Genomic DNA, 24,303 nt, shown 5'->3' on the forward strand with positions numbered 1-24,303 from the left:
AAGCAGACAATGAGTCCAAGAAGGCTCTGGAAACATTAGCCTTCAAAGGAAAGGTACTCTTTGGTACCGAATTAGAGGAGATTATAAAACAGGCCACGGGCGGCAAAAGTACATTCCTGCCGGCCTCCTCAGCAAAGCAGACGTCCAGATTTTCTGCTTTTAAGCCGTCCTTTCGGCCCTCCCCTAGAGGTGGTGCGTCCTTTCGAGGACAGTCTTTCAGGGGAAGGTTTCAGTCCTCTAGAGGCAAGACACAAAAGTCAAAATTTGGCTCTTTTCACAAGAAGCCTGCCACAAAAGGAGAGGATAAACCCTCTGCATGACTGTCAGGGGCTTCGCCCGACAGTGACAAAAGTGGGGGGGCGTCTCACACTCTTCAGGGACGCTTGGGCTTCTCTAGGCCAGGATGCCTGGGTGTTAGATATTATAACACAGGGTTACAAAATCCCTTGCAGAGGGCCGCCTCCGAAGAGGTTCATCCCCACATCCTTACCAAAGGAGGCACGGCTGCGTACAGCTCTTGTGAGAGCAGCTCACTCCCTTTTGGAAAAAGGGGTGGTTACACCAGTCCCCAGGGCAGAGTGGAAGAAAGGCTTTTACTCCACGCTGTTCCTGGTGCCCAAACCAGACGGGTCTTTCAGACCAATACTAAATTTGAAATCCCTAAATGTTCATTTATGGGTAGACCATTTCAAAATGGAGTCCCTACGGTCAGTACTCCTGAGTCTGGACCAGGGAGAATTTTTGGCGTCCATGGATGTCCAGGACGCATATTTGCACGTTCCTATACACCCGGAGCATCAGACCTTGTTGAGGTTTGCCATAGGAGACCTGCATTTACAATTCCGGGCGTTACCCTTTGGGCTAGCAACCGCGCCAAGGGTATTCACAAAGATAATGTCAGTAATGGCGGCGGTGCTCAGGCTCAGGGGAATCACAGTAATACCCTATTTGGACGATCTCCTGTTCAAAGCAGAGTCAGCAGCCATGCTGCAGAGTCACTTGGCAGAGGCCATCAGTTTTTTGCAGGCTCACGGCTGGATTTTAAATTTGCAAAAATCTCAGTTGGTACCGTCACAAAGGCTCCAGTTCTTGGGAGTCATACTGGACACCCATCTTCATCGGGTATTCCTCCCGGAGGTAAAGGCCAGGGATCTGGTCACCCTAGTCCAGGAGATTCTCAGGGCTCAGAGCATTTCAGTATGGAGGTGCCTCAAGCTCCTGGGGAAGATGGTGGCGTCATTCGAGACGCTTCAATTTGCCAGGTTCCACTCTCGGAGGTTCCAATGGAACATTTTGTCAGCCTGGTCAGGAAACACTTTGACCATGAAATCCGAGATGATAGTGCTGTCTTCGGACACCCGAGAATCCTTGAAATGGTGGACAGAAGTAGATTCCCTTCAGTGGGGTCGGTCATTACAGACCTGGGACTGGTTGATAGTAACTACCGACGCCAGTCTCAGGGGCTGGGGGGCAATAGTCCTGGATCTCAGGCTTCAGGGCCTGTGGACGGCAGAGGAATCAGCGTTACCAATCAACATCTTGGAGCTGAGAGCTGTCTGGAAAGTGATTTCCTTGGCGGGAGACAGGTTACAGAACCTCCCTTTGAGGATTCAGACCGACAATGCCACAGCTGTGGCGTATCTGAATCACCAGGGAGGTACACGCAGCAGATTGGCCATGTGGGAGGTATCCAGAATCTTCCTATGGGCGGAACAGAATGTTCCAGCTGTATCGGCTATATTCATCCCAGGAATAGAGAATATAGAAGCCGACTTCCTGAGCAGGGAGGAGCTCAAGGAAGGGGAATGGAGCTTACACCCTCAGGTGTTTCAACAAATCACTTCGATGTGGGGAACTCCAGATGTGGACCTGATGGCATCCAGGATCAACCGTCAAGTGCCCAGGTTCTATGCCAGAACAAGGGATCCACTAGCGGAGGCAGTGGATGCCATGACTATTCACTGGCAGGGAGATCTCCTTTATGCATTCCCACCAGTACCAATGTTACCGAGACTTCTGAAGAAAATACAGGGGCAGAAGGTTCCAGTGATCTTAGTGGCCCCAGATTGGCCAAGGAGATCCTGGTACTCGAGGCTTTAGAGGTTGTCTGTGGACTCATGGCGTCTACCTCTGAGACCAGACCTTCTAAGACAAGGCCCATTCAATCACCTGGATTCAGATCGATTGATTTTGACGGCCTGGCTATTGAAACCACCATTTTGAAAAGAAAAGGGTTTTCTGAGGCAGTAGTACAGACGATGATAAAAGCCAGAAAAGCTGTATCTTCGGCAAATTATTATAGAGTCTGGAAAACTTACATTCGATGGTGTGAGAGAAGAAAGGCTCATACATCTCATTTTAAGCTATCAAGAATGATGGAATTTTTACAAGATGGTTTTTCATCGGGCCTAAGCCTTCAGTCACTGAAGGTGCAGATTTCGGCCTTGTCCATCTATTTCCAGACAAAGATAGCCATTTTGCCGGAAATTCAAACCTTTTTACAAGGAGTATCCAGGTTGAAACCTCCATACAAGCAACCAGTAGCACCTTGGGATCTATCACTGGTTTTGGAATGCCTTCAAAAGGCACCTTTTGAACCTTTAAGGTCGGCTGACTTTAAGTTTCTCACGTGGAAGCTAGTGTTTTTGTTAGCAGTAGCATCTGCTAAAAGAGTTTCAGAATTGGGAGCTTTGTCATGTAAATCTCCCTTCTTAATTTTTCATGATGACAGGGCTGTTTTAAGAACAGTGCCTCAGTTTTTACCGAAGGTGGTATCTACCTTCCATTTAAATCAGGAGATAGTTCTACCTGTGTTTCAACCCCCAGAGGGTTCTAAGAAAAGGGACAAGTTGAGAACTTTGGATGTTGTGCGTGCCTTACGCATATATGTGGACAGAGTGAAGAGTGTCAGGAAGACTGACACATTGTTGGTATTGTACGACGTACACAAAATTGGTTGGCCTGCATCTAAGCAGACTATTGCTAGGTGGTTGCGGTCTGTGATAGCCTTTGCATACACCAAAGTGGGTAGACCAGTACCGGCCAAAATAAATGCGCATACCACCAGGTCAGTTGCCACCTCTTGGGCGGTTCGACATGGGGCCACAGCTGAGCAGGTTTGCAGAGCTGCCACTTGGTCATCTGTTCACACATTTGCCAAATTCTATAGATTCCATGAGTTCGCGTCGGAGGACGCATCATTCGGGCGAGCAGTGCTGAGAGCTGCAGACCTGAGCGTACCCTCCCAAAGGACCGGCTCTGGAACGTCCCAGTGTTGAGCTGTGTCACCAGGACCATTGAAAGAGAAAAAGGGATTTTTGTAAGAACTTACCGTTCGAATCCCTTTCTCTGATATGGTCCTGGTGACACAGCGATCCCTCCCTTACGCTCAGTAAGTATGCCAGAAGTTTCATGATGTTCATGTTAAAATGGTTAAAAGTTAACAGTTTTCTGTTATAAAATGTGCATATAATATGTGCAGGCGTTTGTACTGAGTTATGTATTCCAGTGGCTTTGAAAGATTGAACTGAAGAGTCCAGGGATGCAGTAGGGGAGGAGCCTACCCTCTAAAACTTTAGGATAGGTGCCTGGCTCCTTCGGACCCTCCTACATCCCAGTGTTGAGCTGTGTCACCAGGACCATATCAGAGAAAGGGATTCGAACGGTAAGTTCTTACAAAAATCCCTTTTTCGGTCACTTATGCACAAATCTGTTTATACTTTTTCTGGACATCGGTTTTCAATTACTATTAAGTGGTCCAAATTTTTCCATGCACATAAACCCCTTTCATACCAGCCAAAATTCCCGGGTTGGCCCCAGGAAATCCCCGCGACTAGCGCCGGTGTGAAATGTTGCCGGGATTTCAACCCTGCTAGCTAGCAGGGTTGCTTCCTAGACCAGCCCTGGTTACTGGCTGGTGTGAAAGCTGACCTGGCTTGCTGATGAGATGCAGCAGCATCTCCGGATCTCTCTGGACTGGACGCCGACTCCTGAGAGCAGCCTCAGTCAGGGAAAGATACGGGGGAGGCGAGGTGTGAAGTGCCTGGGGGGCTGTGGGTACAGCTTTTGTGGGTGGAACTTATTAAACTAAACAGTTCATTCATCAAGCTCATTGTTCTTTTCTCTATCATGCAGCAGGTGACACTGGAACTCACATTGGGTTTAGAGCTGGGACAGCTGGGAGCTAGGCACTACTAATTTGATTAGGGAAGGCTACTCCTCCCCTCTAAGCCCCATCAGCCCCCAGTTAGAAAATTGTGCTCAGGGAGCTGGTCACCATTCTACTTGCTCCTGCAGGTTGTTCGTTTTTCTACTATCTACACTGTGAATACAGAGCCCTTCCCTGCTTATTTTAAAAGCTTGGGTCCGGGTCTCCTGCGCCCCTGGTTCCCAACCAGGTTGTCGGTCAGGGCCTCTCTAAAGGTGCCTGCCCAGACGTTTGTGCTCCTGCCAGCCCTATGCTACAAAGGGTTTGCCAGCCACTCAAGCTGTAGCAGCCTCAGGGTAAGTACTATGCTTTTTTGTCCCCCTCCTATCTGCTGCCGTTTTCACGTGCAGCATCGCGGGGCCGCCATCTTGGAATTCGCGCCGCCGCTGCAGCGCTGTTCTCTGCCGGCTCTCCTGCTCTGATTCCCCTGTCCTAGTGTTTGTAGGGGCAGGGGTGTGCGGGAGTGGAGCGGGCGGTCAGCGGAGCGCTGGGCGCGAGTGAGAGGTGCGCGCTGCGGCGCTGTTACAGATGCTGCTGGGGAGGGGGTGATGTAATGTTTAGGCTTTAAGCCTGAGGCGGGCACGGCGCGGCCCTTTGCTATCCGCTACACACACACACAAACAATTGTTGCTATGTGTAAAAGGCTGCTCTTTTCCTATTCCATAGGACTACTGCAGCCAGCGACTCCTGTTAACCCCTTGTGGGTAGATATTTAGTGGTGAATTCTGGGGTGTCGAAGCTTGTTTCCCTCCAGGTCCCGCAGCCCCTGGTGTCTTTAGTGTGTGTGTGGACAGGACTTGCGCTGGGAGCATGACGGGCAGGTCAGGCACCAAGGCTTCCAAGAAGGCATTCATTTGCACTTCTTGTAACATCAAATTTGCTCAATACTCTGCAGATGGCAAACCAACGCTTTGTCAGGTCTGTTCTGCCTCCCCTATGGGGTCTTTAATAGACGAGCCCACTGCTCCTAACTGGGCTTCCCTGCTAGCAGGGAATATGTCCAAATTATCGGCGGAATTGGCAGAGTCACGCAGGGCTGAACCAGCGTGGGCCTCAACCCTGGCTAAGTCTGTGGAGTCCTTAGCTTCTTCAATGAATAGGACCCAGAAACAGGCTTCTGTTAGCCAGAAGCGGCCTTTTACAGTCGGATGATTCTGACGAGGAGCCTCCGTTTAAAGAAATGGAGGAAGGAGAGTGGGAGGAGGTGCAGGATGATCCTGTTGAACCGGAGCCTACCCCTGGCGGCATTGAGGCCCTTATTGCAGTGAAGCAGGTTCTTAATTTACCTGAGGACCCTGCTCCTCAAACGCAGGAATTGGACCTGTTTGGTCTGACAAAGAGGTCTGCTATTGTTTTTCCTTGTCCAAACCAGGATCAACTTCTAGCAGCCTGGAGGAACCCGGATAAGCGTTTTCAGATGCCTAGACGTTTTCCATCGTTATATCCCTTTGATCCAGCTGCTTTAGGCAAGTGGGAGACTCCGCCTCCAGTGGACGCGTCTGTGTCCAGGTTATCCAAGAAGACGACATTGCCGGTTCCGGGAGCTTCTTCTTTGAAGGATCCATCGGACCGCAAGCTAGAGGCCACCCTAAAGACCATTTACACGGCGGCGGGTGCCCAGCTTAGACCTGCCATAGTATCGGCCTGGGTAAACAAGGCAAATGCTAGATGGGCAGAAATGATCCTAGAGGGTTTGGATTCAGGTATGTCTCGGGATGAGATTGGTCAATTAGCAGAGCACATAAAGGAGTCTGCAGCCTTTTTGGGTGACGCGGCGAAGGATATTTCGCTTATATCTGCTCGTATTTCGGCCAACGCCATTTGCGCAAGGAGAGCATTGTGGCTGCGTTCTTGGCAGGCAGATGCCGAGTCCAAGAGAGCAGTAGAGGGGCTTCCGTTCACAGGAGACATCCTGTTTGGACCGGAGCTTGATAAGTGGATTTCGCAGGCCACTGGGGGGAAGTCAGCATTCCTTCCCTCAGCAGCTCCACCTGCACGGCGTCACTATACGGGACCGTCTTTTCAGTCCTTTTGTCCGCAGCAGTCCTTTCGTGGTAGAGGACGTGGATTTCAGGCCTCCAGAGGCTCTCGGGCTAGAGCCTGCCCTCAATCCAACGCTCGACCACAGGAGCCTAAGCCACCTCAGAAGCCGGTGGCATGACGGTTTGCCAGCTTTTGTGGGGGATCCGGTGGTGGGAGCTCGCCTGTTGGACTTCAGAACCCAGTGGTTCTCCCTTTCGGAGGACCCTTGGGTTCGCAGGCTCATTTCGGACGGTTATCGAATCCAGTTCGACCTTCCTGCCCCCACACGTTTCTTCACCACGGCTCTTCCCGTGTCTCAGGACAAGAGGTCGGCTCTTCCGGGGGCGATAGATATCTTGCTGAAGTCTCAGGTTATCATCCCGGTTCCATCGACACAGAGAGGCAAGGGGTACTACTCAAATCTTTTTGCAGTGCCCAAGCCAGACGGGTCAGTCAGACCCATCCTAAATCTCAAGTCCTTGAATCTATTGGTATCATACCAACCTTTCAAGATGGAGTCGATTCACTCTGTCATTGCATCCTTGGAACCGAACGAGTTCATGCTATCATTGGACATCAAGGATGCCTACCTTCATGTTCCCATTTGGAAGCCTCACCAGGCTTACCTAAGGTTTGCCATAGTGAAGGATCACTTTCTATTCAGGGCCCTGCCTTTTGGGTTATCATCGGCTCCCAGAGTTTTCACAAAGACTCTGTCAGTCATTATCGCCTCTCTACGACATCAGGGGGTGACCATAATTCCATATCTGGACAATCTGCTCATCAAGGCGTCGTCGGTGGAATTACTGGAGGAACACGCGCATCTGACGGTTCGGACCCTCGTCAGCCTGGGTTGGTTCCTAAATTTCAAGAAGTCCACTCTGACTCCTTCCAAGAGGATTCTTTTTTTTTAGGACTCTGGTTGGACACTTCGGTTCAGAGAGTGTTCCTACCGGAGGACAGGATCAGTTCCATAACAGCGATGACCCGCAGGGTTCTGCAACCGCGTCGAGTTCAGCTTCACTTGTGTGTTCAGCTCTTGTGAAAGATGGTGGCTTCCTTCCCAGCGGTAACGTGGGGAAGGTTCCATTCCAGACCTTTCCAGCTGGATCTCCTAAGGAAGGGAGCGGGGTCGCATCTGTCTCTACACAGACTGGTTCGGCTTTCAGCCCGGGCTCGTCAGGCCTTACTCTGGTGGCTTCACTCAGAGCACCTCAGACAGGGGCGAAGATTTGCCATCTGGGACTGGATTCTCCTAACCTCAGACGCAAGTCTGAGGGGTTGGGGAGCAGTGGTGCTCGGTCTTCGTCTGCAGGGGAGATGGGACTTCAGAGAGAGTCAGTTATCCATCAACGTGTTGTCCATCAACGTGTTGGAGCTAAGGGCAATTTACAATGCCTTGCTAGCAGCACAGGATTATCTTCAGGGAAGACCAATAAAGATTCAAGCAGACAACGCCACAGCGGTTGCCTATGTGAACCGACAGGGGGGGGCACGAGAAGCAGGATGGCCATGGCAGAGGTATCCAAGATTCTGCAATGGGCAGAAAGCAGGCAGGTGATTCTTACTGCCGTGTTCATTCCGGTGTTCATTCCGGGAGTAGAGAACGTGGAGGCAGACTTTCTCAGCAGAGAGGATCTCCATCCAGGAGAGTGAACTCTACATCCCGAGGTGTTTCGGGAGCTCACGGATCATTGGGGGACTCCCGAGGTGGATCTGATGGCATCCCGAAAAAACCATCAGCTTCCAAGATATGTGGCAAGGACAAGAGATCCTTACGCCATAGGGACCGACGCCCTAGCAATGCCGTGGACATTCAGGTTTGTGTACCTGTTTCCTCCTCTTCCACTTCTGGGTCAGGTTCTAAAGAGGTTGAAAAGAGAATCCGTCCAGGCAATTCTCATTGCCCCATGTTGGCCGCGCAGAAGTTGGTTCTCCGACATTCAGCAGCTTCTGGCGGACGAACCATTTCCTCTTCCCCAGCGGCACAACCTTCTTCAACAGGGTCCGTTCCACCATCAGAAGTTGTCGTCCCTCCATTTGACGGCGTGGCTCTTGAGACCGAAGTGTTAAGGGCGAAGGGAATTCCAAGTTCAGTCATTCCGACTATGTTGAGGGCTCGTAAGCCATCCTCGGCGGCTCACTATCATCGCATCTGGCGTGCCTATGCGGACTGGTGCAGATCTCAGGGTTGGCCTTTCAGAACTTTTAAGTTGTCCAGGATGTTGTTGTTCCTCCAGAGGGGCTTGGACGCTGGTCTGCGTTTGGGATCTCTGAAGGTGCAGATCTCGGCGCTATCCATTCTTTTTCAGAGGAAGGTAGCACTCATTCCTGAGATCCAGACTTTCCTTCAAGGAGTTGTACGGGTCCAGCCTCCGTTTGTCCCACCAACACCTCCTTGTTACTTAGCCATGGTCCTTTCTTTCCTCCAGTCCAGGACTTTTGAGCCTTTAGAGGAGGTACCTTTAAAGTTCCTCGTTTGGAGGACAGTTCTACTACTGGCTCTAGCTTCAGCCCGCCGAGTGTCTGAGCTGAGCGCTTTATCTTGTAAGGCTCCGTATCTTATATTCCATGAGGATAGAGCGGAGTTGCGTACACATCCGTCTTTACTTCCGAAGGTGGTGTCAAAATACCATGTGAATAAGCCTATCGTGGTTCCTGCCTTTCGGAGTGATTCTTCTTCTCAGTCTACATTGGATGTTGTTCGGGCTCTGAGGATTTACGTGGCAAGGACTTCATCTATCAGAAAGTCTGATTGTCTTTTTGTTCTATATGACGCTTTCCGCAGAGGATGGCCGGCGTCGAAACAGACTTTGGCCAGGTGGATACGTCTGACCATTGCACAGGCGTATGTGCAGGCAGGGAAGTCGCCGCCTTCTACGGTGAAGGCACATTCCACGAGATCGGTGAGTACATCCTGGGCCACTCAGAGGGGAGCCACGGCTTCTCAGCTCTGTAGGGCGGCCACGTGGTCGTCAGTGAACACGTTTGTTCGCTTTTACCAGTTTGATACGTTTGCCTCTTCATCTACGACTTTTGGTCGTCTGGTGTTGCAGGATCCACAGAGCTCTCCCACCCGGGGCATGGTCTTTGGAACCTCCCCAATGTGAGTTCCAGTGTCACCTGCTGCATGATAGAGAAAAGAGGATTTTGGGTACTTACCGATAAATCCATTTCTCTGAATCAGCAGGTGACACTGGACGCCCTCCCAGCTCTGGAGTTTTTCCTGCCTTTTGTGTTCTTTCGTGCAAGTTCGGTTACTTTTATAGTATGATTTGATGAATGTTGTCTCAATCAACGATTTACTATTTCCATCTCCTCTAGTAGGACAATTTCCTAACTGGGGGCTGATGGGGCTTAGAGGGGAGGAGTAGCCTTCCCTAATCAAATTAGTAGTGCCTAGCTCCCAGCTGTCCCAGCTCTAAACCCAATGTGAGTTCCAGTGTCACCTGCTGATTCAGAGAAATGGATTTATCGGTAAGTACCCAAAATCCTCTTTTTTCTGTTCATTGTATTTCTGTTGTGCTGAACTACTTAACCTCCTGGTTATGATTTTTATGCTTGTGAAGCAACTTTTGAGTCCTGGAGAAAAGCACTATATAAATAATAAAATATTATTAATCATCCCTATATAAGTGGAAGTTAGTTTGCAACAGTCAGAGATCAGTTCTTGGTATAAGGCCACAGTAGGCGCATATGGGCAGATGATAAATTGACACTATTGCAGTGCGCAAAGAAAATGGCAGGATTACCTTATAGTAGACCAGACGAGGGAAATGTTGCTAATAAAGTAGTTTTGAATGTCTTTAAGTTTTCAAAAAGTAAAACTACCATTATTATTTTTTTTTAAATGATAGCTAAAATATGCTTAAATTCTAGCATGTACATCAAATCAAATTTGCTTTTGTATTTCGAGAGGTATGGGGGGAGCCAGACTGGACAGAGAGCAGGATACTGGTCTCCTATCCCTCCTTTCACCTCGCCCCCTCTCGCTTTAGCCACTCTCACCTCACCCTATCACAATGGCTCTTGCGTTCCCGATCTCTCCTCTCCTCCTTTTTTTTTTTCCTCTATCCTATGCTCTCTCCTCCTCCCAGTCTGTCGCCCTCTTCCCCCTGCCTCCTCTTCTCTTAACACTCACACCCCATCTATCTCTCCTCTTTGTCTCTGTCCCTAGCCTAACTTTCTTTTTTCTCCGCTCTTCCCATTTTGACTTCCTCATCCTCTTCCTGCCCTATGCCGCCCACCTGCTGCATCAGCACCTGCCCCAAGACAGTTTCCTGCCATCTCAGGAAACTGTCCCCATGCACTCGCCTGCACTATACCCAACACTCTCACCTAACATCATGTTGCAGGCAGACGCCAGACAGAGCGTCCACCCCCCTGATGGGAACATCATGTGACGCTGACAATGGTCCATCAGTAATCAGCTTCTGCCTTCAACAAGATGTTTTGTCAGAGGTCCAGGTGCCAGTAAGCACCGGGCGGCAGTGCACCTCTTGCTGGGCGGACAGCTTAACCAATCAATGCTATGGATAACACTGCCATATATTAGTTTAAAAAAAAAAAATATATATATATTTCTACCAGCCCAAAAGATGACTAAAGGGTTAAATGGAAAGGCTTACTGTCCGAAAGACCTTTATAAATACCGGATGCTTCTACTGACCGGACTATGACACTCTTAATGGTGCTTTAAAAAAATTAATATTATGCAGTAATACTGTATCTGTGGTTATAAGGAAAAGTTAGTACAAGGCCTCTAGTGACACATGATAGCTTGTGTTCTTTCTCAATTCACCTTTTCTATTGCTAGAGGAGTCACCCAACAAAGTTGTTAAAAAAAGACTTTACAGATCAGTGAGTCAGTCTGCTAGTCCGAAAGGTAGGTCAGAAATTGACTTCCATAGGTTAGTTTTTCTATTTTTATTTTGCCGTCTAGATAGGGAATTCTTAATATATATCCTCTCTCTCTCCCTCTCTCCCTCTCTCTCTCGTTTATATAGAGTTTGTTGGACAAATTGTATTAGTGTCGAGCATTCCAAAATATAACAATATTAAACCGAAATAAACGCAAAATCCACCATGATTTTTGATGACTGCTTTGACCAATCGCAGCATTCTTGTATTAAGTTTATGGAGTGTATCCTGTTCCAGAGAAGCCCATGCCTCTTGTAGCTTTGTCCAAAGGTCCCCAGCAAATGTTGGACAAGAGGTCCTTATTTTTTTTTTTTTTCCCTATTCAGCACTTCCTACAAAAGCTTAATCCGGTTAGGGTCAGGTGATTGCGGTGACCATGTCCTATTTTTTAATGACACCATCAGCTTTATTGTCCAAAGAGTTTTGGCTCTGAATCTTTGTATCATCGTTTGAGCACCTTTTTTAGCTGCCTTCATTTTATAATGCTACTATGGCTACTCTTGTTGCAATGGGAATTTTGTTACATTTCTGCAAAATTGAATTTTATACTAAAAACTTGCTTCAATTCTACGACAATGTTGATACGCTCCAGTCACTCAGTGTTGACTGAACTGACTGAAATCGTGGGCTTACTTCAGAATACTATGTAAACAAAAATCCGAAACGTAAACAGAAGTTGAGCAACATAACAAAATTGCTCATTGTCTAAAGTCGAATATAGTCCATTATGAAAATAAACTGACTTTTGTATATTTTTAAGGTTTATATCACTTGTAGCCAGCAAATTTTCTCCCAAAATAACCCTACAGACTTTACTAATGAAGGGTGTAAATTAGTCATTTTAAGCTGAAAAGTCTTAAAAATGTTAATATTCAAATGTATCCAAACTTTTGGCCTGTGTGTTTGTGTAGATAGAGAGATATAGTGAGAGATACTGAAATCCTAAAGCACCTTGGAACCTACAAGCATAGGGACAAATGCAGTGTACAGTGCATAAGACCTAGTAATAGGTGACCTTGAGAGCGTGTAGGTCAGGGTTGAGGAATGTAACAAAAAGCTTGACCTCCCCTGCCTTTGTCGGCTGTATACTATGTAAGTGAGAGAGTGACAGCGAAGAGTTTGCTGAAGAGTGAAGCATTTTAAAGCTAATGTTCTTCTATTTGGCCATGGTAGGGATTTTTATAGGTGGAGAGCATCATGGTAAGCAGTAAGGTAGCTGCTGTTGGTAGAGAGGGGAGTGTGGATAGAGATGTGGCTGGAAATGTAGGGGAGGAGTATTACAAACCGTGGTAATAGTTACTGATCTAATTTTATTATTTCATACAGCCAAGAAAACAAAAGTTGACTCCATTGAAGAAGTGGAAAACTTTCCAGTGAAGAGTGTTCTCAGGACCAGAACAAATGTGAGTGGTTTTGGCAGTCCTTCATGATTACTTGTTATTGCTACACAAAGACAATGATGGTGAATTTAGATTAAGAATATGCAAACGAGTATAATTTGATTGTTGTGCTCCATTCTGTTAAGTATAAAAAAAAAAAAAGTGTATATGCGTGTAGTAGAATGTGTGTTCTATTTTTGAAATGGCAAACATTAAATTGTGATGTGCATATACCGTGTACCTAAACAGCACTGCCTATTCATATCTAATAATAAAAGGGGAATCTTGACAAGCTGGGCACTGGTACGCCCCCTGACACTTTTAGCAGGTGCTGAGTGGCAGTGCTTTCCAGCATGGCAGCAATATTTTGCCACGTCTCTGTGGCAACTCTCATGGGAGATGTGCCCACATCAGGAAGGCCTGTATAGTGTTCTCCACTTGGAGTAACACGGTGTTACGCAGAGTTGGAGCACAGTGCACTGCTGTGAAGCCTGATGGGTTAGTCTCCCTCCCGAAGATTGTGGAGCATTACTTGAGACTGTGTAGATGCTGGTGTCGCCATTTGTGGCCATCCATGGTTACTCTGCTTGCAGGTACTTTACACAAGGAGCAGTCAACATAAGCTCCTCTCCTGCAGGTGCTCCGCTTCAGAAAGGATAAGTGTCCGTTGTATGTGGTTTATTTCTTTCAATGTTCTTGTTGGTATTATGTAATTGATTTGTTATCTCTAGCAGTGTTGGGGTTTTTTTTTTTTTGGTGCCAGGGATGAATTTTTCTAATGAGCTGGGGGTGCTGCTGCATCTGCCATAATGGTGAAGGCGAGCACAAACTCTGGGCCGGTTGGTCTCTAACTTTGCTGTTCTGTAGAAGGAACAGGTTCCACTTGTGGCCTTGGATTTTTATATGTGATCCTGTTCTGCACAATACACATCCCAAACATGTTTTCCGTCAAAGGTTACATTGGAAGGTTTTGGAGTGCAAACTTCTGAATGCTGTTTTTCCTAACTGTGAGATCCTGGGTTTTTCCACTGGTCAAGGAGATTGGTAAGGTCTGGCGGTCTTATAAACTGTTTATGTCTGGATGATCAAGTGTAGGTGGTAGGTCACTTTCAAACATTGGGGCAAGAGGGTTGTTACTTTTTTCTCTTTTGCACATTTCATACAGGAAGCCTGGAAAGCACTGGCTCAGATGTTTTGTCCCTCACAGGTTTGCTTCTCTTTTCCCCCTTCCAGGTGTCTGAAGTAGAAGTTGTAGAAGTTGTTTATCTAGATACCCCAATGTCACTGTTGGAAAAGCATTATATTCTTCCTGTAGGCCTTGGCATGGGTGGCTAGAACTATGGAGACCTAAACTGACATTCTTGTCACTTCTGGAGTGATTCAGAGTTTCCTTGCTGGATGTTGAAGACTGATAATAGGGCCATTTGGCTTAGCACTGAGCCACGGTTTCAAAATCCAGTTCCTTTATAAACATGGTTCTGTTTTGGTGTTTGTTTTTGGTGCAAATTGGATGCAATTCTTGCCCATTTCTTTGGCTACACCTGGAAACCGTTTTTGCGGCTTTTCGTTTTTCCTTTTAGGAAGTGACCTCAATCAGGGGCATACTTCTTTACTGGACTAGTTTTCTGGCAGGGTCTCTTCTTCCCACCGAGTCAGGTGGTCACTTATTCCCATTCAGGGACTAGAGGGAAGCCAATTCAGATGTGAGGGTCCTGGGCATCATTTTCATAACTTACATAGAAGGGTTCTCTTTCAATCTACCTCACGGGTCTTCCAGCTCAGCACTTTTATTTTGCTACACTTTGTTTGTCCACATATTTTATGGTTGACAGCCAAAAGTACTGGTTTTGACTATTACATTGACCCTAAAATATGTAAATTGGTCCCGGAGCATTAATCCAAGGCACTCCCTAAGTGTCCTGAGGGAACCCAGTGAGCCAAGTTTGAGAACCACTGCTCCAACCTTTACATGTTTAGAAGCCATATGCTCTTTCTGGCTGATTCAGATTTTTTTTTTGTGCCTTACTTGTTCGATTTTAGTTAAATTTATTTTCAGTGTGTTTCTCGCTGGTTATCTATTTTTGCCAAAAGCACTGGCAATCCCAGAGATTTTCAGGAAATTCCAGTGTTGGCACTGAAGCATAGCCTGGAAATTTTCTGGTATTACCAGTGAAGGGTTTAATAGAACGGAGCGGGTGGCTTTTGTTCACCGGGTTTATAAGGGTCCCTTGCACAGGGCTCTTGTTCTGAGACCTTTGCTCCAGTGCTTTAGGCAGTGTTCTTCCTAGTTTCTCCCTGGGGAGTGGTAACTCCATTTACGGTCTTGTTGGTTCAGAAGGGGGTCTTCCAGAGGTGGACCTCATTTCCTCTCATCACAAGGTTACCTGGTTGTGAGGCCCAGTGACCTGCTGTTTTTTGTGGTAGATGCCATGACCTACGTGGGACTACAGTATGTTCAATTAATTTTTTTTTTTCCCCCCAATGAAGCCTCACTTGATCCAGCAGGTTAAAGATCAAGGGTGATTGTTATCCTAGAGGCACGTCCTTGTACATAAACTTTTGAAAATGTTGGTAGCTCCTGGGTTTCATTTTATCACTGCAGCCAGATCTGCTCCTAGAGGAGTTTATGCACCGGTACCTTCCTTGGTTGACTTTCACGGCATGGCTTTTGCAGTTTAGTTCTTAGTTGCTAAGGGCTTTTCTACTTCTGTGGCTTACTGCTTTGTTCCTTAACCTTGCGTTTTTTGTTTCTGATTTCTTTCAAGTTGAATCTGCCCACTTTTGGATAATTTCAACCCTTTTTGTAGGGGGTGTTGTGGTTTCAGCCATCTATAGCACTAGGGATGTTACGCTTTAATCTAGATAGAATGAGATTTGGGTGGGGTTTTTCTTCAATGTGAGCTCTATATTGCAGTGTAGAAATAAAGCAGTCTGTATTCCCTGCACAGAAACAAAATAACTCCCCCAAATCTAATTCTCTATGCACATGTTACATCTGCTCCCCCCTGCAGTGCACATGGTTTTGTCCATTTGAGAGTGAACCAGAATAAGGCCTGTTGTCCCACAGCCAGGATTAAAGAGGATTTTTTTTTGTGTACCTACCATTGAATCTTTCTCTGAATCCAGATGGGGGCATAGTCTTCCCTCCCTCACACTTAGGTCCTTATTCTGGTTCACTCATAGGGCAGTATTCAATGATAAAGTTCTCCGTGCATGGAGAGCGTTTTATTTCGCTCTCCATGCACTCTCCGTGTTCCGGAGGGCTCTCTGCCACTCCTGCTCCCTCTATTCAATGTGGCTGATGCTCTCCGCCACTCGCGGAGAGTCTTAACCCCTGCAGGGAGCTTTCAGGGAGCCGGAAGCAGCCAGAGAGATTAAAGTCTCCCTGGCTGCTCCAGAGGACTGTGGAGGGGAGGGGGGCTCTCCAGGACCCAGGCTGCACCCCCCTATAGCCAGCGGGGGACCCAGTATTCACTGCACCCGTTCGTGCATAGTTACGTTCGGGTGCAGTGAATATATGAATATCTAATGAGCGGCTCCGGCGCCCCCTGCTGGCTGCACTGTGTTAAAAAAAAAATATATACTGTATATATTTTTTTAAATTAAATATATATTCATGTGCTATAAGCACATGAATAAAAATAACATGCCCCTTCACAGAAAAAAAAACAACTGATTTTTTGACACCAAAATTTAAGAAAAAAACCTTTTAGTTTAAAAGTTCACATTCCAGCTCTCCATCAAAAGATGGAGAATTGCTACACGGAGAACATCACTTAGAAAGACGGAGAGAATTTCACATTGAATAGGGTTGCTCGCTTTTGGAGAGCAAAATGCTCTGTCCAAGGCGAACAAAGCACAAGTTCTCCACAAAACACGGAGAACTTTTCTCATTGAATACTGCCCATAGAGGCAAATTCCTTCTCAAATTGGAAAAACCATGTGCACTGCAGGGGGGGGGGGGGGGGGGCAGATTTAACGTGTGCAGAAAGCTTTAGATTTGGGTGTTTTAATGTTTCTGTGCAGGGAAAATACTGACAGCTTTATTTTTATACTGCATTATAGATCTCACTTTGATGTAAAACCCCACCCAAATCTAACTCACTCTGCACAAGTTACATCTGACCCACCTGCAGTGCATATGGTTTTGTCCATTTAAGAAGGAATATTCCTTTGTGAGTGAACCAGAATAATCCCCTTAGTCTTGACTTGGTGTTGCCATCGGTTTGCTACTGTTTTTTTTTTTTTTTTTTGGTACCCATAACTTTACTGGGTTACAGCTTCTCATTCTGGGCTCTTTTAATGTACTTGTCTGATCAGAGTTGCAGAGGGGAGTGGCTTAGGTCTTAAATATGAGTTTTTAGTTTGTGCTGGCTCTGGTGGTCTCCAACGTAACCCCCATGGTACCAGCATTCCCACAGCCATATTCAAGGGAAAGGATTTAATGGTGAGTACAAAATTTTTTATTTATTTATTTTTTAAGCTTTGTGAGTTTTGACATCTTTTCTCCTCATCCTCAGGCAAAAGCTTCCACAAAGAGACTTGGCACTTCAAGGAAAGCAAGAGTTTCCGCTGCAAATACAACTGCTAGAGGGTAAGATTGTGTATTTTGACTGGCATTTCCGATACAGGAGTTTTAGCAAATTTTGGCGATGTCAATTACAAACTACGGACATGTGCAAATGCAGTGTCATGTGGCAGATATCTAACTTATTTTTTATTAATTCCTTTAGTATGTAGCTCTGCTACTGGTGCTTACAATTTCCTGAAAAACCCAGGAGATTATCTGTCCGTGTGCAGAGGGAGGGGGTAGATAACTTCTCAAAACAGGGAAGTTTTTATGCTGGGCCATGTAGCCAAGCAGCAATAATGTGGAGCGTTACTCCCATACAAGGTAAACAAGCAAGGAAAAATAGAGGAAAACTGCGCTAGAAAGGTGCTATAACACTTTTAACTGTAAATATATCAAATTTAATTAATACTATATTCATAAAATCAGATTAAAAACAGTACTGCTAGTACAAACAAAATTAATAAAAAAAAAATTGTATGTCAGTGTGCTTGAGGGTGCATAGAATGTGCAACATCTTAATGCTATAAATATTATTGGCTCTTTTTACATATGAATGAATTAATGTTAAAAAGTACTTCTGTTTCCAAACTGGCTATTTTTAATTGTCAAAGTTAGCACATTAACGGTCTTCATTGGCATAAGGCTGATTAAAGCTACTTAAATATGTATTCATTACTTGAAAAAAAAAAAAATATGTATTCATTACAGAATGAAGCTTTAGGTACCCATACACCAGCTTATGGCCATCTGATCCCCTGCAAGCCGCCTGGGACCTTCCACATGTGATGTATCACATGCAACCCCTGTTCCTCGCCAATGGGAGGGGTGGGTCATAATCGGAGGTCGTACCTGCATACAGGTCTGACCTCAGACTTGGCTCCGTTGCACACGGATAAAAGCATAAGACCAGATGGGACATCAAAGGCATCTGATTTAGGCAGAACCAGGTGAAATCGGGCCAAATCAATGGGAAATGGGGGCCTTTAGTGTGAACACCTGTCTCCCTGAATGTTTTCTTAACAGAGTGAGGCAAAAACACCCGTATTGTAAAGGTTACTAAAGGCATGGTAAATGCTTTTCAAAATTTTCGTATATAATCTAATAGTGCATGGAATACATGAGATGTATTATAGTAGCAAAGCAAAAAGCTGCATTAACATCTTGTCTGCTGGAGCAAAAGAGTGAAAACTCCCCCAACCAACTATCCCTGCTTGAGCACACAGCTCCGTGTCCTTGCTGTGGAGATATGGCGGCGACACCTTTTAGCTGTCAATATCAATCGCTGCAGGTCAGCGCTACAGAACATCTTATACATTGACCTGCGTATCGGAGCCCTTGTCATTTACAGCACTCCGGCATAGTCATACATAGGGAAGAAGCGGTGACAGGGCACATAAAGAAGTATTAGTGCACTGATACTACTTTCCATATCGAGTAATCTTGCATCTACCCCACAGTTTATATTCAGTTTGAATATTGTATTGCCCAGATGGTGCCTTCATTCGTGCTATGTATTTCTAGCAGGTATCTGAAGTTTTTCATCACTCTGCAGGTTATTTCCAGTGTTCTCCCTGCAATTTCCTGGCGAGGCTTACTTTCATTTGTCTGGCTATGTTATTACACAGAAAATTTGGTTACTGTGTGGAAAACCACTTAATGGAAGGCTTCTACACAGCCAAAGGCCATCTGAAGGCTAAAAACCTCATCCAAAAACAATGAATGAACTAAGCATGGTATATATCAAGACATTTTATATTATATTCTAATAATTAAAAATATTAATACTAATTGAAAATAAACTGTATTCCATGCACTTTTAGATTGTGTACATTTTTTTTTCTTCATCTAATTTTGTGCAAGATATGCGCATTCTTGCAAAATAGGTTTCACTCTCTGCACAAAGTGGTTTCATGTTAATTACATGCAAGGTTCTGCTGGAAACTCGCGTGATTTGTAGCTGCACAGATTTTCAGGCTATATAGTATGTTCATCTTTGCTCACACTTCTATGGGAAGCTGAAACAAGAAGTATTTCTTTATCCAGCTATCTCATGATATAATTACTTTGCCTCCAAAGTATTTTCAGCTTCAAAGTTTTTAATCCTCCGAGTGGGGTGAATGGGGTTAGTATGAAGAAAAGTTCAATATATTTGGCTTTGAGGATTTTTATTGTTTGCATTTTATTTTTTAATTTCCTCCATTTAGTAAAAGAAGCCGTACAACTACTGCTAGCAGCAGATTGGCAGACTCTTCAGTAATGGGCTACACTCCAATGGTCACACCCAAAATTGATACCAGGTAACTAATTTGTGTGCACCACTATCAATGTTATCCCTATTGAATTTTGGTCATGTTTTCTTTTTTCTAAGTGTGAGTTTAAAATGTTTTTCTAAAGCGTAGTCCATTATATCCTTTTACGAATACGTAGAAATGTTGCCAGTATGTTAAACAACCTAAATATATTATTGCCTACATATTTATCATTGTATAAATAGTAGCTGATCCTAGCACCATTCACAGACATACAATATTTTTTGTAAAGCTTGTTCAAAAACTGATATAGCCGCAAATGCCACTTTCACACAGAAATATCCTGTCATTTGAATGCATGGTAATTTTTTCATCCCAGTCTGTGTGTCCCCGCCCCCTTCATACAGAAAAGCAAATTGCTGGGTCAAGAATTTCTACCTAGTAATTGGCTAATCAACATGGGTCTGTCTTCTGTGTGAAAGGGTTAACCCGGGACATAATTGCCATGTCTTCGACCCTGGTAAAAACCAGAGTTTCAGACCAGCAAGTTTGACCCTTTCACACAAGAAAAGGACTTGTGTTGAACAGGAAATTAGCGGATAGAAATTTGACCTTGTAATTTACTTTTCTGTGAGAAAGGGGCATACTCTTATGGTTTTACAGTAACTTTTATGCAGCAAACACTGAAAACTATCTTTTTAGGTACATACATATTAGTCTTTCCTATGTAGTTGACTTCTGATATATTAGGTTACTGTCCGGTCAGCATGTAATACATGTTTTGGTAACACTGATTTTGTTTTAGGCTGTTTAAAACCCCAGCACTTAGAACACCAGGAATGCAGGAACCAGTTTATACTTTTTCAGCGAATGGCAGTCCCCTTGCTGGCATGAATGATCTGTTCATTAATTTACCTGCAAAGAATGGGAAGGTAAGTCCATGTTTTATTATAGGAATTAAAAAATAAATAAAAACTTTGTTCATCTTTCAAAGTTAATACCCACTGCCTATCTTGCCTTTTATTTAGCAATCACATGATTAATAGCAATGTATCTAAATTATTTCCTGACTACACAGAACATTCGTCTGACAGCTGATGACATTGATGTTAACCTAAGTAGTCTGGACCAGAGGGCATTGGAAAACATAAAGCTTTTATCAGTAAGTTGTGTTTTTGTGTCTCTAAATTTTTATAGTGGCTACATTTTTTTTTTTTTTAAGGAAATAACCATAACTTTAGTGTAGTTAAATGACTTTTGTAGTCTTGAAGTGCAATTCTAATGTCTTTCATCCTATTGTGTAAATACTGGTTACAAGGTGTATTGCTATTGCCCTTCATTGTGGAGATCTCTAGCAGGTTCAAAGCTTTCAAATCAGCATTTGATAATGAAGTGCAGTGATAATCTCTAGTTCACAGATAGCGTATAAGCGAGAGATGAACATAATGGTATTTCAGATAAACCAAAAAGTGGAGTGGTTTGGCTTAAAGACCTTTCTGGTGGACACCACAATAGAATTTTGATATGTTTCCGGTGGTATCAATTCTGCTTGATTTTATCAAAATTGTTCAGGTGGTGTTCGTGGCACTGGACTGGCAAAGATGCACTTGGAGAACACACATTCTGAAGATATATGTTTTTCTATCATGGTGGATTCCTTGATAGAAGGAACTTCAGTCCTTGCTTTTAAGCCAGGAGACCAGTCTATACAAAATAATACAGCACTACAGCAACAAAGTGTATAGTTGACAAAAATATTTGGTAAAATTAATGTATTTTGGAGTTGCTAAAATAAAAAAAATAAAAAGTTGCTTTTTCCAATTGGATGTAGTTATTTACAAAATGGATACACTCAATTAAGAGGTAAATTGGCAATATGATTGACAATAAAATGCGTGCTGGCCAGTATAATGTTGGGGTCTATGGTGGCCTATATTTCTTGGTGTGAAAATATGAATTCTCTAAACACTGCTTTTCATTCAGTCCAGTAACTGCAGGATGTTTTGGTTTAGTAATGTAGTTAGATATGTTTTGTGTGAGGGGGGGTTTGCAGAGTTTGTAGTTGTTGCATTGTAGACTTTTTTTTCAGTGTGTAATGCAGCGGTTCTTAAATTTGATCCTCAGGCCCCCCCCCCACAGGTCACGTTTTCCAGGTCACCCAGCAGGTGCACTGTTATATTCATTGCTCATTGACAAATATTAAAAGATCCACAGGTGGAGCTAAATATTTCACTTCTGATTCTGTGAGGAGGCTTGCAGAACATGCACTGTGAAGGGGTCCGGAGGACTGAGTTTGAGACCCTTTGGTGCAATGCATTTGCGATGACCATAGTTCTCCGATATATTACTTTTTGACCTAAATATGGTATTTAAATATCTTCCCATAATCTGTCGAACTGTAGATTCCTTTTTATATTGCTGGGATTATTCTATGCATACACATGTGAACTATGAGGTAAAGGTCTGGTTTTAGATTTAAGTGTAAATGGTTAACTGAATATGAAGACCGTACCCTCTCGTTCCATTCCTTGTAGGTTATTCCGTTTTAGAAAACTTGTGAACATATTTAATGACATGCATTTTTTTCTTCTTCTTGTTTTATAGAGTCGCCTGGAAAAAATATGCAAAAAAATGTAGTCCCCTTATTTTTTTTTATTTTTTATTATGTACAGAGTTTGTATGGTTTTGTGTACCTTTATTTTGTAAATACATAAGTTGTTTGTTATTTTGTGAGACTACTGGTTTTTCTGAGACTATCAGACCAAGTAAAGTTGTAACAAATAAAGAGTTATGTAACAAGTGAGTTGTTCTCTTAATACTTTGTACTGCATGTCAGGCAATGTGTCGTGTGGATGTTTTCATAATCCAGGTCCCTTGAGTTAGGAGAAGGCGGGACTAGTTACAGAGGCAAGTTGTTACAATTAATCTAAAACCACTCCCATGTCATGCCACGACTCGTGAGACTGGGAACAAGTATGAACATGTAATTTGCAGTTGTGTTTTATATAGTGGGTACCTAAACAATCTTGTTAGAATGTAATATTTGCACGTGTTTGAGGTCTTATTTTGGCAGGGCCGATAAAGATAAGGGTTTATCATTCATTGTGTTAGAATTGATCCCGAAGGGTGCGAGTTGCCGTTCGGGTGCCGTTTTCACGCTGAAAACTGCACCCGAATTAACCCTAACTCGCACCCTTCGCAGGGCCGAATTCACTGAAATTTGTTCACACCCCTTTGGAGGTGCGAGTACTTTTCAGCGAATTCGGCCTGCCTTAAAGTGTGCCGGGTGTTGTGATGATTTGCACTCAGCGAATCATCCGCACCCTTCGGGGTTAATAGGATCGACCCCTCTATGTTATGATTCTGAACTGAAGCAGAGAAATAGAACTATGACCATCTTGGTTATCTGACATCACTTGGGGGGAAAGTTGTTACTTTTAACAACATGCCCCTCGGTACTACCATTTTTGACCATTCTCTTTTCAGTTTAGATGTGGTTTTTGTTCTTTATTTTGGCTTTTATGTATAGGTTTACCATGGTTAGACCTTATATAAAGAAAACTACCTATTAGACTGCAGCAAATGATGTTATTTAATGGCAAAATATAATTGAAGTGAAGAAGCTGGTTTTCATCAAATAAACGGAGGTGAAAAGAGAAAGCTAGTTGCACATTGAAATTGGAACGATATGCTAAACCCAGGCAAGTATTCTTGTATGAACAGGCAACATACATACAGAAATGCTGGAAATATTTAATGGATTGAGTATGACTGATGCCAAAACACTGGCATATGAATATTGCTTTGTTAATAATATCCAAACTCCTGGCAAAGATTAGTTGAAAGGTTTCATAAAGCGAAATGCAATTCTAAGCACAGTATGTACACCTAGAGCAACCAGCTTCAAGCCTCAAGCTTTAATAAGCATAACATTTGCAAATTTTATAACCACCTCGCTAATGTATATGGGTGCTCATTTTGAGTGTCAAGTATATATGGAACGTCAACAAAATGGCAGTTTTGACTTTTCAGAAGCTGTTGGGAATTCTTGCAACTAAAGTAAAGAAGCAAATTAGAGCTTTTACATTTGCGGAGAGGGAACTCTGGTGACACTGATTTTGGCGGCTATGGCTAGAGAAAATTCAGTTCATACCTTTCATATTTATCGGCAAATATTTCAAACCATATTTTAGAACAGACTGCAAATCCAAGTTTGGGTAAATGATGTGGCCTTTTTACTTTTCATTACACACTTCATGAAACATGTAAAATGCACTCCAGAAATAAACAACTCCTCTTTTCATTGACGATCATTCAACCCATGTTTCAACTGCAGTCAGCATGCAAAAGACAAGATGTGATGCAGTAGCGTTTAGTTGCATTAATTGCGCATTCGATATCCTGCAGTGACGACCATGAGGGATGTCTGGCATTAGATTATATAACAATATATGCCAAATTTGATTTTGTGATAAACAAATGAATGGACACCTTAGATTTTGTATAGATATTTTATTGGTAACAATTTTTCCCCAAGCCCGTAACAACTTACTCATATCAATTTTCCTGTGGCGACCATTTCCATGTTGACCTAAACCTGGGGTAGCCAACCCTAGTCCTCGAGAGCTACCAACAGTGCATGTTTTGCAGGTCTCCTCACAGAATCACAAGTGAGCTAATTAGCTCCATCTGTGTATCTTTTAAAATGTGTCAGTGATTAATGAGTGCAGCTAGGTTGTCTGGAAAATGTGAACTGTTGGTAGCTCTCGAGGGCTAGGGTTGGCTACCACTGACCTAAACGCTCAACCTAGTAATCCACACCCATTACCTATGTTATATTGCATTGTAACTGTAAATGATTGAAAGTGGTTGAAGTTCACAAAAATGTGGGAATTTTTTACTTTAATGATACAATTTAAACTGTACAATGGATTTGTTACATTTTGAACTCTG

The 24,303-nt window shown here is 44.1% G+C and overlaps 1 protein-coding gene across 2 annotated transcripts in view; it reads left to right on the forward strand.

Moving 5' to 3' along the window:
• CDCA8 (cell division cycle associated 8) overlaps positions 1-22,149 on the forward strand; it is a 44,018-nt gene extending 21,869 nt beyond the window's left edge. Inside the window, exons 6-12 of one of the 2 annotated variants that reach the window (XM_083173565.1) lie at positions 11,046-11,114; positions 12,476-12,552; positions 17,049-17,122; positions 19,306-19,398; positions 20,156-20,282; positions 20,429-20,512; positions 21,955-22,149. In XM_083173565.1, the coding sequence (XP_083029691.1) occupies positions 11,046-11,114; positions 12,476-12,552; positions 17,049-17,122; positions 19,306-19,398; positions 20,156-20,282; positions 20,429-20,512; positions 21,955-21,987 (557 nt within the window). In that variant the 3' untranslated portion in view covers positions 21,988-22,149. The remainder of the gene's footprint in view (positions 1-11,045; positions 11,115-12,475; positions 12,553-17,048; positions 17,123-19,305; positions 19,399-20,155; positions 20,283-20,428; positions 20,513-21,954) is intronic. The other variant, XM_083173566.1, reaches the window with a different exon arrangement.
• The last annotated feature ends 2,154 nt before the right edge of the window (positions 22,150-24,303 follow it).

This window comes from Crinia signifera, chromosome 2, assembly GCF_055691185.1.
Source record: "Crinia signifera chromosome 2, ASM5569118v1, whole genome shotgun sequence".
NCBI classification, from domain to species: domain Eukaryota; kingdom Metazoa; phylum Chordata; class Amphibia; order Anura; family Myobatrachidae; genus Crinia; species Crinia signifera.